This window comes from Tursiops truncatus, chromosome 3 (genome assembly GCF_011762595.2).
Source record: "Tursiops truncatus isolate mTurTru1 chromosome 3, mTurTru1.mat.Y, whole genome shotgun sequence".
In the NCBI taxonomy this organism is placed as follows: domain Eukaryota; kingdom Metazoa; phylum Chordata; class Mammalia; order Artiodactyla; family Delphinidae; genus Tursiops; species Tursiops truncatus.
The window spans coordinates 163,989,302-164,002,832 of NC_047036.1; the positions used below are offsets into that span (position 1 = coordinate 163,989,302).

A 13,531-nucleotide genomic window follows, 5' to 3' on the forward strand; every position below is an offset into this window, starting at 1 on the left:
GCATTGACTCCTCACCTGCGCCCAAGGGGTGGCAGGGCTGAGTCGAGACGTCAGGGCCAAAGCTGGGTTGGCATCCGACTGCCGCCCACCACTGAGTGCCTCAGTTTCCTCCCTTAGGAAACGGGGATGAGCTGTGGCTCCGGTGGCTCCCCAAGGGTCTGTTCTGACGGCGAGGCAAGTCAGTGAACGTAAAGTGCCTGGCACGGCGCCCGCCCGCCACATGTTTGGGCTCAGCCCACGTCAGCCACGGTAGGGCCTCAAAGCGGCAATAGGCAGGGCACGGGGGTGGCGTGGCGGTGGAAGGGAGTCAAGGCCAGGTGACCCGTCAGCATCCCCCACCCAGGGCTCATCCATCCCTAGGGACGCCAACCTCCGGTCACACAGAGGGCTCAGAGCAGAGCCAGGCTGTGCGGAGGTGGCCTCCAGGACACACAACAGAAGTCTGGGAGCCCCAGCCTGCCTTTGCTTTCCCCTCCAGCTCAGAGAAGAATGTGGCAAGCTCCTGGAATGTCCCTCTTGGGTCTGCAGGACGCCCCCCAGTCTGCCTTTGATTGTATTTACTCACGTGCCCCCTGTGGGGGGATTAAAAGAGCATCCTTTTTTCATTAGAGCACGGATCTGCCAGGGTCCCTGCGGCCGACCCGGCCAGAATCTCACCAGTTCCTGTGTTGGCAGGCAGGTTTCTACACACAAAACCGTTACACGAGTAACACATCCAGCCAAAAGGAACCCCAGCCACGGGAACACAATTCGCGGGGGAGCAAATACGCCAAACAATCTTAAAGGAAAACAGCTCAGACCCGCTCTTACCGAAGCTGTGGGCGATGAATCAATTGAAAGAGACAGACAAAAAGAGGGAAGCAAAGGGGTTCTCCTCTCACTACGCAAGGAATGGGGGGTGGTAGGAGACGGAGCACACCCGCCGGCCCCCCCCGCCCCGCCCCACCAGTCTGGACCTGTTTTCAAGTATGCACTGCCTGGCGTCAGGGGACAGACCCACCTGACCAAACAAAACCCACCCAGAGGCTGGGGGACAAGTTCTAGGTCTGGCTTTGGGTGGCGGTTACGTGGATGCACACACTGTCAAGTGCACCTAAGGCCCAGGCGTCTGTGTGTGTTGATTAAACAACCATTAAAGTAAGTGATCTAAAGAATAACCACCAGGGGAGACGCACGAGGGCCACAGAGCCTCCATGTCCAACTCCTGCAGGCGTGGGTGAAGCCTGGTCTCAACTTCCTTCACAGAACTGGTTTTCAGGGAACAAAAGAGGTGGGTGTGGGAGAAGTCAGGGACTCGGGGTTCTTAAACCAAAGGTCGGAGCTGTGTAGCGTAACGAGCGTCAGGGCAAGTGCCATGGTTTCTCCGGGCAGACGTGAAGGGTGCCAACAGCCCCGGCCGGCACTGTTCCTGGGACCCCGAATCCTGAAGCTTCCCAAGCAAGTCCCGGAAGTGAGAAAACAGGAGGGTGAACGCACAGAGTGAGTCATTCGGGACCTGGAGGAGCTTGGGCGGGATCTCCAAGGCCACCTCCTTGTGCCCTTCCCAGCTCCTCCTGTACCTGTCTGGGGGTTTCACCATCACCTCTTCCAGACCACACAGCAGGTTTAGGAGACCAATGATATCTTACACCATGTCATTCACCTGCTGTGTGTGTGGGGCTAATACCAGCCCCCAAGACCACTCTCCATGCTCCAGGAAGAAACGAGCGAGAACTAGGGTCACTTGGCCAGGGTCACAAGGTCAAGTCAGATAAGGCTCCACGGCCTATGCTAATCATGACCTCCAGCTGCTTCTGACGCTCGAGAGGACTGCTGCAGACCAGGAGGGAGAAGGGCGGGCATTCCAACCCAGGAATGCAAAGCAGGCCCGTCCCTTGGCCTGGCCGAGAGACAGGGACCCAGGAGAGCAGGACTGACCCAGAGATACAGCAGACCCCAGCTAAGCCACTGCCCCCTGCCCCGGGACTTGCCTCCTTCCCACCTCAACTCTCTCCGGTTGGTGGCCTCCTGCCCCACTCTCTTCAGACTGGCTCCTGGGCCACTTCCCCCCCGCAACAATGAGAGGAGTTCTTACTCCGCCTTTTCTCTGCTCCCCGAAACTAGGAGCGTGCCTACAGTCCGAGCACAGGTGATCACCTGGCACCAGCCAAGCCCCTCAGTGGAACCTCCCCACCGACAAGGAAGCTGAGATCTGTGAGGCTGAGTCATTCGCCCAGGATCACCCTGCCAGGAAAGGACAGGGGACAGAACTGGGCTTGAGCCCAGACACAACCACAGGTGTCGCTTCCCTCCCCAACACTCTGGGAATAAACGCCAAGCCCCTTGCTGGGGCCCGGCCCTCCCCCTACGCACCCTGCTCCAGCCACACTGGCCCCCGGCTGTCCTTGGCCATGCGGGCCCACAGGCTCACTCCCCAGCAGCTCTTCCTGCCTGCTGAGCAGCAGACACTATTTTAAGCACTTCTTCTATTAGCTCACAACTCATAACAACCCTCCAAGGTAGAGGATACCAAGATTCCCGTTTTACAGCCGAGGAAACTGAGGCACAGAGCAGTCATGCCGATGGTGAGGCACTGCCTCACCTGCGCTTCTCCTGGTGGCGTTAACGCCCCATTTTGAGCAGGGACCATCTGTGGCCAACCCCTTCCTGCCCCTCACTCTGAGCAGCCCCGCCCCGAGCACTCGCAAGCCTCAGTGCCTTTTACCTCCTCCAAGGCACTGACCACTAGCGGGTGCCTGCTGACTTAATGCCTGTCACACACACCCCCCAAGACCCACAGGTGTGGGCCCACGTGCTTAACCCCAGCTCCTAAAACAGAACCTGGCACACAACGGATGCTCAGTAAAGCTCTGCTGTTTAAAGTTAGACAAATGGTAACGACCACAATGCGACAGCAAGTCCACTCTGAATACGCTTCTGGTTGAAAGAATGAAAGTTCAGGTCTCCCCATTTTCAGAGAACTGCTGGTGGGCCCTGCTGTCCCGGGTCGCCCTCCCACTCTCCACCCAGCCTTCCCCAGACCTGCCATCTGCCTGGGTTCCCTCCCCCACCCCAGCCCTCGGATGGGGCTGCCCCTCCTGAAATCCAGTGACCTGCCCTTGGCATTCCTGCCTTTCAAAGTCACTCCCCCTGTCTGAGGACGGGACACACACACACACGCACACACACACACACGCACACACACACACCGCTTCTCCCACTGACCATCCCTTACAAGCCAGGGGCATCCACTTCACTCCCCAATCTGCTGCTGAACTCAGTGGCTGTCAGCCTTTCTTGGGTCACAGATCCCTTTGAGGAGGATCAAAAGCAAGGGAGCCTCTCCCCCCAAAAATGCACAGAGAACCAACTACAGCGTCACAGCCACAGTCTACCAGGAGCACACAGACGTAATAGGCATTTTAGAAGTGTTGCCTCTGGCGAGGCTCCTCTGAGGTCCCAGCTATGGACTCTTGTTCCTCTACCCTTATGCAAGCGGCATATAATTTCAAGGGATCATGGGACAACCCCCTCCCAGGGGCCATCCAAGGACTTCGGGTTGAGAGCCTCAGCTCTGAGCTGCCTGAAGCCCCTCCCAGCCTCCACTCTCCATGGGAGCAGCCAAGTCTGGCCCAGGTCTGGCCCTCCAACCCCCCCTCCCCCCATCTGGGATGGGTATTTCTCCCGACGTCCTGGCAAACACACCACCTCCTCAGGTGCCTCCTCAGGCTCCCCAGGCAAGGAGCCTCGCCTGCCGCCAAGGGTTCTCTTGCCTCCCCCATTCTGCTAGATATGACCTGCTCCCAGAAGGCAGCACAGAATCACCTGAGTTCACACCATACTCCTCCTTCTGCCAAAAGGCCCTGCACGCCCACCTCACGCAGGCCCCCACACCTAATGCCTGTGCTTCCTGCCAGGTGCTGCTCACGACGCCGGCCACTTTCCACCCGTGCTCTCACGTATGGGCCCAAACAACCCCAACGGGGGTACCAGGTCCTTAGTCCCTGCCTGAAACACGTGCGGCCCGGTGTGTTTCAGATTACAAACTCTTCAGATCTGAAGAAAGCTAACAAGGTTCAGATTACATGGATTATCCCCAGCAAACTATAGGAAACGTCCAGAACCGAGCACAGTCTTGCAGCCAAAAGCGGGAACGGTCATTCTAAACTGGATACCCAGAGATTACAGGGAGCCCCACATGGCAGCTCAGGGGGGAATTGTGCCCCAGTTTGGGTCAGGTTAGAGCTTGCTGTCAAATGAGTAAGAAGTTAGGTTTTCATACCTTTTAGACTTCCAAATTGCCAGTGAGGGCCTGTGGGCTACACAGGTGCAGGGAGAGGTGAGGAAGGGGAGGGGCTTCGGAGGTGGGCAGTGGGCGGGGCTCGGGACTGGAAGCCAGGTCAACTTGGACTGGGGCAACAAGCCCCCCGCTCCACGGGGCTCCAACTCAGCGGCCTAGAGAAAGGGATGGGGGACGAAGAAGGGTGTGGGCTAAGGGTAAGAAACATTTTCCCACCCCCGATGGAAACCTGGGTTCAGAGAAATGCCTCTCTATTTTAAGAAACAAACCACTGCACAGATCCCACATCCCGCAGAGCAACTAAACCCGTGCACCACAACTACTGCGCCTGCGCTCCAGAGCCCATGAGCCACAACTACTGAGTCTGCATGCCTTGAGCCCATGCTCCACAACAAGAGAATCCACTGCAATGAGAAGCCCGCGCACCGCAACGAAGAGTAGCCCCCACTCATCGCAACTAGAGAAAGCCTGCGCACAGCAACAAAGACCCAACGCAGCCAGAAATGAAATTAAAAAAAAAGAAAAGAAAGGAGACAAAGCGCTGCGAGTGAGAGGGCAAATGGCTCCTGGTGCGAGGCCTGTGCTGCAAGCAGCAAGCAGGGAAGGGACTCTAGCCATGTGGGGTGCCTGCCCCTTCTGAAGGCGGCACTGCCATCCAACTCAGCCTCGGGGTGTGAAGGCCCAGGACTGCCAGCCTTTCTGCTTTTTCAGAAGTACAAAGCCAGATTTTGATGTGAAATCCTCTGATTTTTAAAATACTGGGAGTCTCCTTTTAACCACACAGTGGAGCTAACCCTGCAGGCAGGTCACTCACGACCCCTGGCCATGGGTCATGGCCTCTGCCATCTGCCCTTTGCCTTTGCCCTGGGCAGAATTCACCTTTTGTTCCATAACATGATTCCTGGCCTCTGACACGCTTCAGGGGCAGACTAAGGTGAAACTATTCGGTTACATTTCTGTTGCATTCTCTCGCCTGGAAGCTTCTGCAGGCTTCTCTCTCCTTGCTCCCGTCTACAGCGTAACCTGCTGCCAGAGTAATCTTCAGAAATACCATTCTTATCATGTTAGGCCCCCGTGAAAAATGGCAGGCCGCTCCTGACCGCATAAGGGAAAAGGCCCTGTCACTCGGGAAAGTGACCTGGGCCCAACCTTGTTACCCATCCTTTAGCTCCTCCAAGGGACCCTTTTGCTCCACACCAGGCTACTGTCCCCACCCCCCACTTGAGCATCTTTCCACAATCCAGGAGTATCCTTCCCAACACTGGTGGCTACATCCACATCCTACCTACTGTGGCCAAGGTGACTGTCTCCCAATGTCTGTTTTCCCTTTCTCCCACTGAAAGAGAAACCCCGAAATTAGCTGAGTACAGGGCTGCTCAGACTAAAGACTACATTTCCCAGGCTCCCTTGCAGCTAGTGGTGGCCATGTGACTGCATTCTAGCCAATGGGATGCAAGCAGAAGCACAGCCCTGGGAACCTTCCCTAACAGACACCTGGCAATGCTCTTGGCATCCTTTGTCCCTTTCTTTATCCTGCTGTCTGAAAACCAGGGTGTAATAGCTGGACTCCAGCCGCCATGTTGATCCATGATGACAAGACCCAAACCCCGGATGTGGGAGAGGGGTTAGCTGGAAGGACCTGGGTCCAAGGACGTCCTGGAGCAGAGCTTCCACACCAGCCCTGGTCTGCCAACCTCCAAGGCTTCAGGACGAAAGCACAAGAAATGAATTGCCATCTTGTTTAAGCCATTGCCACTTTGGGTTTCTGTTATGCACAGATAAACTGAATCCTGACCACCCTTTTCCACTGAACCACTCTGCAGTGAGCAGAGGGTCCAACAGCTGTGAACTCCAAAGCCAGCTCTGCTGCCTGCCAGCCATGTTATTTGGTCAAGCCCTTTCACCCCTGCTTTTCCAGCAGTAAAATGGGAGTGGTGTGCCGACCTCCCAGAACTGTTCTAAAGACCAGTGGTAACACACAGCAAGGGCCACACCTATTAGTCTAACTGACCCACACAGTCCAGAAAGTGTACTCTATCTGGCCTGAGCAATCAGGACACTTCACAATCAAAACAAACAGATCTACACAAAGAAGGGCTTTTCAGTTTCTCTTAAGCTGTGGCAGATCTGCCAACCCTGGCTGGGGCTGAGTCCCCAAGTCCCCCCTCCTCCTGCCTGTTTCATTCATTTATCCCAGGGGTCTGCAAGCTTTTTCTGTCATGGGCCAGTAAGTAAACATCTTAGGTTTTGCAGGACTCTATGGTCTTGGTTGAATATTCTTCCTTGGGTTGTTTTTTTCTTTTTAATCAACACTTCAAAAATGTACAAACTGGGACTTCCCTGGTGGCTCAGTGGTTAAGAATCCACCTGCAGGCTTCCCTGGTGGTGCAGTGGTTGAGAGTCCGCCTGCCGATGAAGGGGACACGGGTTCGTGCCCCGGTCCGGGAAGATCCCACATGCTGCGGAGCAGCTGGGCCTGTGAGCCATGGCTGCTGAGCCTGTGTGTCCGGAGCCTGTGCTCCGCAACGGGAGAGGCCACAACAGTGAGAGGCCCGCATACCGCAAAAAAAGAATCTGCCTGCCAATGCAGGGGACACGGGTTCGAGCCCTGGTCCGGGAAGATCCCACATGCCACGGAGCAACTAAGCCCGTGCACCACAACTACTGAGCCTGCACTCTACAGCCCGCAAGCCACAACTACTGAGCCCGTGCACCACAACTACTGGAGCCCACGCGCCTAGAGCCCGTGTTCCGCAACAGGAGAAGCCACCGCAATGAGAAGCCCGCGCACCGCAACGAAGAGTAGCCCCCGCTCGCCGCAATTAGAGAAAGCCCGGGCACAGCAACGAAGACCCAACACAGCCAAAAATTAATTAATTAATTAATTAATTATTTTTAAAATGTACAAACCGCCCTTAGCTATCACCGGTTAAAAAATTGGCCACAGGCCCGATCAGGTCCACGGGCCATAGCTTGCCCACAGGCCCTGCTTTATATTATTATCCTTTCCCCAGCTGCCCCCAAAGTCAAGCATTTGAGTCTGTCAACACTGGTTTAAGCAGGGCCTGGCACACAGTAAGTGCTCAATAAATGACTGCAGCCAGCAGCAACTAGCAGGCACCACTGAAACGTGAATGCCTTTTGGTGTAACTTTCTGGGTCTTCCCCCCAGCTTGACACTGAATGTCCTCAAGGCTGGGTGGAGGACAAACTCTTCCAAACCCTCTCACTACCACCCCCCTGCCGCAGCTACCGGGGGTGTGGGCTACCAGGAGGGTGACTGAAGGAAGTCACAGGGTCCTGATTCCAGAACAGCAGGTCATGCTTCACCTTGCTTTTACAGAGGGTTTTTCTCTGGGGTTTCCACCCCTGGCACGTCCCCCACGAACTGAAATTTAGCCCTTCAGAGCCAGCCCTGCCGTACATCCCTTCCTAGCCAATGCAGCGGGGACAGGTCAGAGGACTGAAAGAGAAAAGCAGCACAGTCAGCTCCAGAAAGGCCGCCACGGGGCTGAGGAACTGAGAGTCTGTTCTGCTCGCCGCCCCACCGCCCCACGATGGGCTTTCCGAGGAGCTGCCTCCCTCCAAGGGGATGGCAGCCCATGTCCAAGGGCTCCAGAGCCTGTGCCAAAGCTTCCTCAAGGCCCGGGAAGCCAGCAACTCTGCCCAAGGAAAACGGCCCAGTTTCGGTAGTTGCCATTTAGCCAATCTCATGGACGCGGGCCAGGTTGACATCAACTGGCAAGAAGGGGTGGGGAGGGAATTCCCTGGTGGTCCAGAGGTTAGGACTCTGCACTTTCACTGCCGGGGGCCCAGGTTCGAACCCTGGTCAGGGAACTAAGATCCTGCAAGCCACGAGGCCAAAAAAAAAAAAAAAAGAAGGGGTGGGGGGGGTCACCATTCACTGCAGGGTGACTGGGACAGGATCTTCCTCAGCTGTCCTCTTTCCCACAGGGAGGGGGCAAACGTCAAGGAAAGGGGCTGGCTGTCCTGCTACCCACACCCATCTCCCAGTCCTGCTGCCTGAGACAGAGGTGGCAGCCCAGGGGCCCCCCTCCCATCTGCTGGGGGTGCAAGGCAGCTGGGCAGCCCCACAGCATAAGGGACTCCCTCCTAGAAAAGCCAGCTCTTCACCATTCCACGCCAGTAGCACCACGACTGATAACATCTATAGACAGATCTACCCTTCACCGCCGGACACCCTGCTCCACAACCCCGTGCTGCACCTCCCCCACATGCCCGGGACCCCAGTGGCACTATTCCCATCGCAGGTGAGGAAACGGAAGACGTGTACAGGTGTCGCTACAGGGCTGCTACAGGTGAAATGGCTAGTTCAAGGCCGCGTAGTTGGTGACTCACACCAGTCACACTCCACGTTCAGGACCCTCAGCTCCCAGATGTGAGACACTGGGAGGTTCGGGCGGATGTCTCGGTCGACCGCCCACCCGCCCCCACCCCAGCTCCACCCACAGAGGCGAATGCCCGGGATCTGGAATCACCAGTGGCTCGCAAGACCTCGCCTCACGAGGGACAGGTGAGCACAACAGGGTTCCTGAAGCCTTCTCACCTGGCCAAAGCATTCGGGTCCCAGAAGGGTCCAGGTTGGGAAATGCTGAAGCCAGGGACGAAGTTCATCCCGAGAGAAAGCCTAAAGCTCCCAGCAGCAGCGTGGTTCACCCCTAAGTCCCCCCAGTGGCTGGACCATCTCTGCCTTTTTCCAGGGACCGTCAGCCAGCCCTCCACACCCAGCAGGCCGGGCCTGATCTCTGATCCAGGACTTTGCACTCCCCCCGCAGACTTCTGAGAAGTTCTTCCCTGGAGGCCCGTGCTCCCCAGGCGGAGCTGGCTCAGGAACCAGGGCTGCCCCGCCCTGAGCAGTAACCCGACCAACTCTGAGGCCATCACCAGGCCTTTACCGGAGCAGGTGCTGCTTCCAAAGAAGAAGTGTTCGTTCATAGAGCAAACACGCTGTGCCACAGTCCTGTCATCACCTCCATTCTACCGTCGAGGAAACTGAGGCACAGAGACCCACAACTACCCTCAGGGCACCAGTCTAGCCCACGTAGTGGATGCCCCCCAAAATATGTCCAAGCCCTAACCCCCGGAACCTATGGATATGACTTTACTTAGAAAAAGGGTCTTTACAGACATAATTAAGGATCTAAGATAATCCTGGATTTAGGGTGGGCCCTAAATCCAGCAACAGGTGACCTTACAGGAAAAGGCACAGAGACACAGGGGAACAGCCATGTGAAGACAGAGGCAGAGACTGGATTTCTGTGGCCTCCAGCCAACCAACGCCTGGAGTCACTGGAAGCTGGAAGAGGCAAGAAAGGATCCTCCTCTAGAGCCTGTGGAGCTAGTGTGGCCCAGCCGACACCTTGATTTTGGACTTCTGCCCGTGAGCTATGAGAGAATACATTCCCGTTGGTTTAAGCCACCAAGTTTGTTACGGCAACCCTGGAAAACGAATACAACCAGCTGTGGCCAACTCCAGAACCCATACTTTCACACTCATACCTCACACTAATGTTACTTGAGCCTAAAGAGGAAAAAATTATTTCAGACCTCTGAGACTTTATCATCAGGGGTCTGAAATAATTTCAGACTGAGGCTCTCAGTTTGAGAAACATGGACTTTCTCCTCTTGACGATCGCTTCAGTTATAAATGACCTCTAAAAAGGGAAGTGTTCCCTTTGTAACTAGCAACAATTCCAAGTAGATCCACAAAACAAAAACACAGAAGTAAAAACTCTCCTGGAGAAACATGTAAAGAGAGACTATGTATAGAGTACATGAGAACGCTCTGTATTATCTTCCTAGTAATTCTATCAATCTAAAACTGTTCTAAAATCAAGTTTATTTACCAAAGATAAACCACCTCCCCTGGAACTCCTTTGCGGATCAGCCCTGGAACCCTAGTTTGAGAAACACTGCCCTTCTTTGTTCTGTATCCCATTAATGCGAGTTGAATGAATGGCCATGCTTGTGATCTGGGGGATCCTGCTGAGCTTAAGTGTCTTTCCTGAGCTCCGATGCCCACCGAGGATACCCTTCTTTCTCCTCATCTGATCCAAGAAGACCCAGCTCTGCCCCAGCAAAAAGAGGTGCGACGCTGGGGACAGACGCACAGCTCCTTTATTTTGGGTTTTCCAAGTAGAGGTGTGGAGAGAATCCTGTGTGGGAACCAACTGCTCCACACACTTCCCTTCAGAAAATCCCCGTTCCCGAAGTGGCAAAAAACTCACACAGGCCAAAGCCAGTAGAGGCCCCCTCAGTGACTCCACAGAGCATCAGTGCAAGAAACCCGGAGAGACCAAGCTGAGTGTAACAGAATAACAAAATGTGAAGGAGGAGGTACTTCCCTGGTGGGGCAGTGGTTAAGAATCTGCCTGCCAACGCGAGGGACACGGGTTCGATCCCTGGTCTGGGAAGATCCCACATGCCGAGGAGCAACTAAGCCCATGCGCTACAACTACTGAGCCTGTGCTCTAGAGTCGGCGAGCCACAACTGCTGAGCCCACGTGCCACAACTACTGAAGCCCGCGCGCCTAGAGCCCAGCACTCTGCAACAAGAGAAGCCACCACAATGAGAAGCCCGCGCACCGAAACTAAGAGTAGCCCCCGCTCACCACAACTAGAGAAACCCCACGCGTAGCAATGAAGACCCAACACTGCCAACAATTAATTAATTAATTTTTAAATGTGAAGGAGGAATCGTGACCAGAGAGAACTGATAAGAAAGAGTAACAAGAGAAAGAAAAAGGATGAACTACAAAGACGCGAGGTCCTTGGCAAACACATTTGTGATTTTTTTTTTTCCCACCTTAATGTCAGTTTTGAAACTAGCTTCAGAAAATGTAACCAGCTTCTCACATCCCCAGAAAGGAAGATCGGAGGTCCGTGGCCAGGGAGGAGTCCGTGTTACCTCTTACTTCGGAGCTGGGCATCCAGATAAGGGCCCTCCCCGTCCACGTTTCCACGAGGCGCACACACAGAAGCTCGCACCACCCTCGCAGGACCCCTCTCCCCAGATCTAGAAGTTTCCCACTCGGGGGTCCGGAACGCCAAGCCCTCCAGATGAGTGGCACAGGGTGCTCCAGGTCCCTCCAGACTGGGCACCACTTTCCAACCGTCCTTGGCAGTCCATAGGGTCCCCTGATATAGCCAGAGGCTGCCCACACTCCTCCCTCCTCCCCGCTAGAGCGGCCACACCCGCCCACAGACTCCCACCTCTCCCACGCCCAGGCCCCCTCCCCTCCCACCCAGCCCCCCCCACCCCCGGCTTCCTCCGAATTCTTACTTTGCACTCTCGGCCCCCCACTTCCTGCCCACCCCCTCCCAATCTCAGGGCCCTCACTACTCCCCCATTTCCCGCTCGGGGCACCTCACCTCTGGCCACCACTCACGCCCTCTTTTCTCTTTCTGCCTCTTTGACACCGTTCCTCCACACCCCTCACTCGGGGGCCCCTCACATCCAGCTCCCTCGGCCCGGCCCCACGGAGCCCATACCAGGCCCCCAAGGATCAGGGCCCCTCACCCTCGGGACCCCGGTCCCCTCACCGCGGCTGCGTCCGGTCCACCCCGGGCCCCCCGCCCGTCTGGCCTCGTGCGCAGCCCCCGCGCGCAGCCCGGCCCTCGGCCCGGCCCTGGGGCCCCGCACTCACGGCTGTAGAGGGCGATGCCCGCCGCGTCCGGGCCGGCGCGCACCTCGAGGCGCAGCGCCTGCTGCTCCGCGTGCCGCTGGATCTCGCCGTTCGCGTCGCCGATGGTGAGGAGGCGGGCGCCGGGGAACACGGACACTGCCCCGCAGGGCCCCGTGACACCCGGGCCGGCCGCCCCTGCGCCGCCCACGCCCGGCCCCGCCGCCGCCGCCGCCGCCGTTCCTGCCATCTTAGATCCGGCTCCAGGCCCCGCCGCCGCCGCCGCCGCCGCCGCCGCCGCGCCCGGGCCCAGGCCGCCGCCGCTGCCACCGCCGCCGCCGCCGCCGCCGCCGCCGCCGCACAGGCCGAGGCCGAGGCCGAGCCAGGTAGCGCCGCCTGATGGCCACGCGCCGCCTCGCCGCCACCGCCGCTGCGGTCCAGCCCCGTGACGCAGCGCCCCCTGCCGGCGGCCCTGGGCTCTGGGAGGAAGCACGCTGGGGGGCGGGGCCGGGCCGGCCCCGCCTCGCCCCGCCCCGCCCCGCGCTAGCGGTCGCAGCTTTGTGAGGTGACTCCTTGGCAGGAACAGCGAGGGCGGGAGCGTACGTCAGAAGTGGTGCTCGGCCGCGCGGACACGCCCCTAGGGCTGGGCCCCGCCTCCAGCCCGGCGCGGCCCGAATGGCCGCGCTTTGTAAGGCGGTGCGGCTGCCCAGCTCGGAGCGCGCGTCAAAGGGCGGTGCTCGGCCGTGCGGACACACGCTGGAGCCCCGCCCCGCGCAAGCGGCCGTGCTGTGTGAGGTGGCTCCCCCAGCCAGGGGAACGGTGGCGGCGGGCCTGACACCCGACAGTCTCTAACACGCCCCTGAGGGTGTGCTCTTCCCCTGGTCCCGCCCGGCTTTGTACGGCGGCTCACTGAGGGGCGGGGTCCAGCTGCGAAGAGGCCCCGCCCCTATACCGGTCCTGCTCCCCACCCCACCACTGGTCTCGCTTTGTGAATCTCTGGGTTCTTGGGGAGGGCCGGAGTGAGGGGCGGGGACAGGACGTAGGGACACGCCCCAGCCTGTGGCTCCACCCCCAGCGCGCCCTCTGGGAAAGCAGTTTGAGCATGGACTTGGCCTCTGCACGCCACATTTGCCCCCTCTCGGAGCACTCAACCTCTCCTTCTCTCTTCCCCATCATCTCCAGCCGCTTCCCCCAGTGCCCTCCTCCTCCATCCTTGGCCCTTCACTGTCTTTGCCCCCACAAAAAAATTCTTAGACCTCTCTTTTAGCCCCTTCCCCCCCACCCCAACTCACTCACCCTTCCCGCAGTGATGGCTGACCAGTGAATCCAGCAGATTAGGGCCTAGTGCCCCTTTCAATACACAGATACACACACCCATCTTCCCTCCAAGTCCCACCTCCACTGCTCCAAGGCCCCCATTCTCCTCCTCTTTGGTGGCTTCCAAAGGTGCTTGCTGCCGCCCGCTATCTCCAGCTGCCACTCTTCCCGGTACCTGCTTTTTTTTTTTTTAAGGCCCCACCGTGCCGCTTGCGGGATCTTAGTTTCTCGACCAGGGATCTAACACGTGCCGCCTGCATTGGGAAGGAGGAGTCTTAACCACTAATCCGGCG

At 57.7% G+C, this 13,531-nt stretch overlaps 1 protein-coding gene, 1 long non-coding RNA gene and 1 other non-coding gene across 6 annotated transcripts in view; 2 read left to right on the forward strand and 1 right to left on the reverse strand.

The window, feature by feature from the left end:
• The window catches only part of CARM1 (coactivator associated arginine methyltransferase 1), a 42,791-nt gene extending 29,347 nt beyond the window's left edge, over positions 1 to 13,444 (reverse strand). Inside the window, exons 1-2 of one of the 4 annotated variants that reach the window (XM_033854293.2) lie at positions 11,946 to 12,041; positions 4,262 to 4,434 (exon numbers count right to left, since the gene is read on the reverse strand). Coding sequence is in view for 2 of the 4 variants with exons in the window: in XM_033854291.2 (XP_033710182.1) it covers positions 11,946 to 12,171 (226 nt within the window). In the remaining 2 variants the exon portion in view is untranslated. Of the gene's footprint in view, positions 1 to 4,261; positions 4,435 to 11,945; positions 12,623 to 13,317 lie in introns of those variants that run through there. The other 3 variants (XM_033854292.2, XM_033854291.2, XM_033854290.2) reach the window with 3 other exon arrangements.
• On the forward strand, positions 1,275 to 7,399 carry LOC141278163 (uncharacterized). The gene is made up of 2 exons (XR_012330496.1): positions 1,275 to 1,479; positions 2,104 to 7,399. It is a non-coding gene; the product is annotated as an uncharacterized lncRNA (long non-coding RNA).
• On the forward strand, positions 8,043 to 8,115 carry TRNAE-UUC (transfer RNA glutamic acid (anticodon UUC)). The gene has a single exon. It is a non-coding gene; the product is annotated as a tRNA-Glu (tRNA).
• Positions 13,445 to 13,531: the final 87 nt, after the last annotated feature.